Here is a 4,585-nt window from a genome sequence, read left to right on the forward strand (position 1 = left end):
ATAAATTCTTGTTTTTTACTTTTTTTTTTTTCACTTTTTGTTCCAAAAAAATACGAAACACACCATAAATGCACCAAATACTTTATTCCGTTTTTCTATTCCCATAGAACGGCACCAAACACAACCTTTATCTTCATCTTCATTTTGAATTATGGCTGATTCCAGGCCATGAGAAGTTTGGTCTTAAGTTTGAACTTCATTGGGCCAAGCCTCGGGCTTCACTCCCTTTCAAGTTCATCAATTACCAAACTAATTATCTTGTGGACCCTCTCCCCCATATTTTATTTGTTAACATGTAGATTGCAGAGTGTATTATCCTACGATTCTTTGTTATACTACTGCTACTACAACAACAACTTAATGGAGTCGGCTACATGGATCCAAAAAAAATATTGGGAAAGGAGGGATGAAAAAAAATGAAGAGATGGAGAAAGACGAAGAGTAAAAGAGAATAAGAGGACAAAAGGCATAGCCAAACAAGTCAATAGAAACTCAGCTACATTGGTCGACTACATGAATCCTTTCCCTCCAATACGCTCGATCCAAGTTCATACTTGGGACTACACCGTGACTATGCATATCATTTCTCACCACTTCACCTATGGTCATTCCTGCCCCTAGCTCTTTTAGCTCCATCCATCTTAATCAAATCACTTCTCCTTACTGGGGCGTCCTCAGGCCTCCTTTGAACATGTCCATACCATTTCAAATGACATTTACAAATCTTATCATTGATTGGGGCAACTCTCAAATCAGCTCTAATATACTTATTCTTTATTCTATCTTTCCATGTTTTGACGCACATCCATCTTAACGTCTTCATCTCAACTACACCCAGCTTCTCCATATGACACTTCTTAACTGCCCAACATTCCCCCCCATACAGCATTGCTGGTCACACAATGATTCTATAGAATTTTCCCTTGAGCTTTAAAGAGATACGCCAATCACACAACACTCCAATCACACCTCTCCATTTCATCCATCCCACTTTGATTACCTGTGAAACATAATTATCTATCTCACCTTCTTTATTCATGATTGACCCTAGATATCTAACAAAATCACTTTGTGAAATCTCTCTTCATTTGTCACCATTTCATTATATGTTAGAGAGTGGTTAAAATTACACATAATATACTCAATCTTCGATCTACTAACCTTACATCATCTTGTTTCTAAGGTTGATCTCCATATTCTATGTTTAATTGTTATATGGGTCATATATATGGACTCCGATGTATTGTTTCATTTAGCCCTCTCACGTTCTTGTTGTTGATCCATCTATGATGATATTCGTTGGAGCGGATGATTGAAGTTTAGGTTTCCTTTTCCTGCTATCTAGTTTAAGATTGTTTTCATCATTCTCAAGTCTTTGTGTTATATCATACACTAATGTTTGTCTTTGTATTATATCACACTAATCTTTGCTTAAGATTGGTTTCATCATCATTTTCAAGTCTTTTTGTGTTTTTCTTCCTCTAATGAGGATGTCCAGACCTTTGGCCCAACTAATCCTGTATGTTTATGCCCTCGCACGTGAATCGGGGTAGAGGGAGTCGAACCAAGGACGCATGTCAAGTCTTTGTAATTGTTTAATGACAGTTACAAACAGGACATCTATCTAGCAATGGCTCGAACCTAAGTGTTTTCTGACAGTAATAAAAGGGAGTGTACCTCAAAACCTCAAAGTGCAAGCACACAGTTGGGTTAAAAAAAATAACTGAGCCTGTGGATTCAGCTTGAATATCTGTCTACCGTTTACAGGACTTGCACCCAATCGAGAAATTAAGGGCCAAGACTAACAGTGTTAAACAATGAAACACACCCCAATAAACAAAGGGAAAAAGAAGCAAGCTACATTATCTTAGACAATACTAAATGAACGTCAGGCATGACTTGTAAATTGCACCCACAATCAGCAATACAGTGAAAGGCCTCACAAGACATCTCATATGCTGAAACAGAAAGCTCAATCAAATACTAAAATGGCACAGAATATGTCTTACATGATAAATTTATAAGACGAACCATGCAAGTACAAAGTAAATGGAAAGCTATATATGATCAGCCTTTCCATCACCCTCTGTGACTCCATCTCCAACATGTCTGCGGTCAAAATAAAACACAAGTATCAGTAAACTGAACTAAAAGTTTTGGCACCAAAAGAGGAAAAAAAGAACTATTTTATTTTGCAATTTTACCATACCCATATCTCTGAATTAATTAGTTATTACTCACAATCTGAACCAAATCAAATGATAATCCACAACTTTCAACATTAAATCTATACAAACAGTCCTGTTAATGCCTCTTCTTCTGTCCATAGATGAACATTTCTGTACATGACTTCACTATAGACAAAAAGAGAAGGCTTCAAACAGGACAATAGAGCTCGAAGGCGTTGCGTCTCATTCCTAGACAAAACTACAAAAAGATTTGTATTATTAAATATGTGCAAGTAAGAATAGTTCTCCCACCATAAAGTTCATGCAACATAATAAAGAGATGAAAAGCAAAAAAGACAGGCACTTTTTTTTTTTGGGAGGGGGGGTGGCGCTGAAAAAAAGATAAACAAGGTAACTGAAACATATAGTCAAGGCTCTAAGATGAAGGCTGTGCCAATGTGATACCAAAAATGGATTTAATGTAGACTAGGATAGGAGTCTAACCAAGTCTCAACTGCATGAACTTTTAATCAGAAGAACAACCAATAATAACCAACATAGGACAGCAATACAACAGATCAGAATTAAGGAATAAAACAGATCCTTGCAAATCAGAATTTCCAAACCCAGAAGCTGGAGCTTATTAGATCAGACGGTACAACAGATAATAGGGCTAACCAGAAGTAGGAATAGAATCCTAACAGTCCACAAACAATAATAAACACCACAGAAACAAAAGAGGACAAATCAGACCTATCGGTTCTGGTTCCTATTCTGTAAGATCACTACAGGACAAAAAATAAGAGATTTTTAATATCTTCAAATTGGATGGTCAGAATTGGACCAGGTTTGGATAGAAGGTAGTACTAGGCGGGAAGGAGGTTCGATCCAATTTTCAGCAACGAAGGATGGCCAAAAGTGTTTCAGGCAGCAAGGGATCAAATAGGAAAAATAAGAGGATTTTCTGGACAGAATTGAGAGAAAAGTGATTTAAATACCTGTAACAATAGACCAGTTCTATAACACCTTGAATATTATAGACAAGAAGAGAAATAAGTTGAAGGAACCTCTTGAGCTTCACACCGCAGATAATCCATTGGATCAAACACCAATTCCATCAGCTTTGATCAAACACAAGACAACTCTTCATGGAGAAGACAATAGCAGCAGCCATTAATTTTTTTATCAAAATCATTCTTTTTCAAGGAGCCTCCTCCTCTTTATTTATAATGTTGATGGGAGAGAATTACAAATTAGAAGGTTCCTCAAAAAGGAAACCAAATATTCTCTTAATACAATATTTACTAAAAACTGAAATTAGAAACTAGTTGAAAAAGGAAACTAACTACTAATGACTTGACTCCACTAATAACTTGACTGTTAAGGAAACAAATATAAATCAAATCAAACCCAACTAAAAACGAAACAAATCAGTGAATCTCATATGCAACCTTAGAACCCCTAGTTTAGACCCATAAAAGTGGCTTATTACCCGCAAAACACATGGGATCAAAAGCCAAAAATGTATGGAACCCAACCCTAGGCTTGTTCATAATAAAACAAGCATATTTTGGTGATTAATCTGCATCAGGATTATAAAGTACGAATCCATCCATCTCCATGCATTCAAGAATAGGAGTCCACCATAGATTTATTGCAGCATGAAGTATAAAACACCAGGGTGAGTGGAAGGTGAAGTACTCAACCTACATTCCAAATCGCTTGCCCCTATAAATACACTCCTCTCCTCACACTCCTCAATCCCTCCTACTATGACACTCTTATTCAGATCAACTGTCCACCATGTTAACACTTGAAACCTCAAGAAGTCCTCAAAGCAGTCGTCGTGGTTCCCTAATGCTTTCACCTTTTTATCATATCTGAATCAGCACCTGTTGAAAAGCCAGAGAAATTGAGACTAGCTATGATTTACTTTCTTCTATAATGCTATAGTTATTTTTTGGTCCAGCAACCAACCTCGTACAGCCCACTGGTAACTTCCGCTTATTTTATTTTCCAGATCACCATCGGGCACCAGGAAGCAACCTTCTAATTTTCACATTCCTAAAACCCAACATCTTTCTATCCTTCCCCTCAGGTCCTGCAGCTTTTAATTTATTGAATCACAAACTTGAATACTTGACCAGAAAAACACATCCCCTGGAACCAACATAGTCAAGGAACTATCTTGTATCTCTTCACCATTCCCAGATAAACCTTTTTGAAACCCTGATTAATAGACATCTCCTTTTTTCCCCTTATTTTCTTTTATAAAATGTAGGGTATTCATATATGACATTGACATGGCAGGATGTTGAAGTTCTGAAACTGGACAAGGAAGAAATGGAGGAAAAGTATGAAGGGTAGATGGGGTTTGATATTAGGGTACCTTTTTTTTTCTTTTCCTTTTTTTTTTT

General features: G+C 36.8%; 1 protein-coding gene across 2 annotated transcripts in view; it reads right to left on the reverse strand.

Moving 5' to 3' along the window:
* Positions 1-1,833: 1,833 nt before the first annotated feature.
* The window catches only part of LOC122058198 (protein TONNEAU 1a-like), a 12,774-nt gene continuing 10,022 nt past the window's right edge, over positions 1,834-4,585 (reverse strand). For both annotated transcript variants that reach the window (XM_042620754.1, XM_042620753.1), the window contains one exon: positions 1,834-2,109. In XM_042620754.1, coding sequence (XP_042476688.1) covers positions 2,058-2,109 — 52 coding nt within the window. In that variant the 3' untranslated portion in view covers positions 1,834-2,057. The remainder of the gene's footprint in view (positions 2,110-4,585) is intronic.

Source organism: Macadamia integrifolia, chromosome 12 (assembly GCF_013358625.1).
Source record: "Macadamia integrifolia cultivar HAES 741 chromosome 12, SCU_Mint_v3, whole genome shotgun sequence".
NCBI lineage: Eukaryota > Viridiplantae > Streptophyta > Magnoliopsida > Proteales > Proteaceae > Macadamia > Macadamia integrifolia.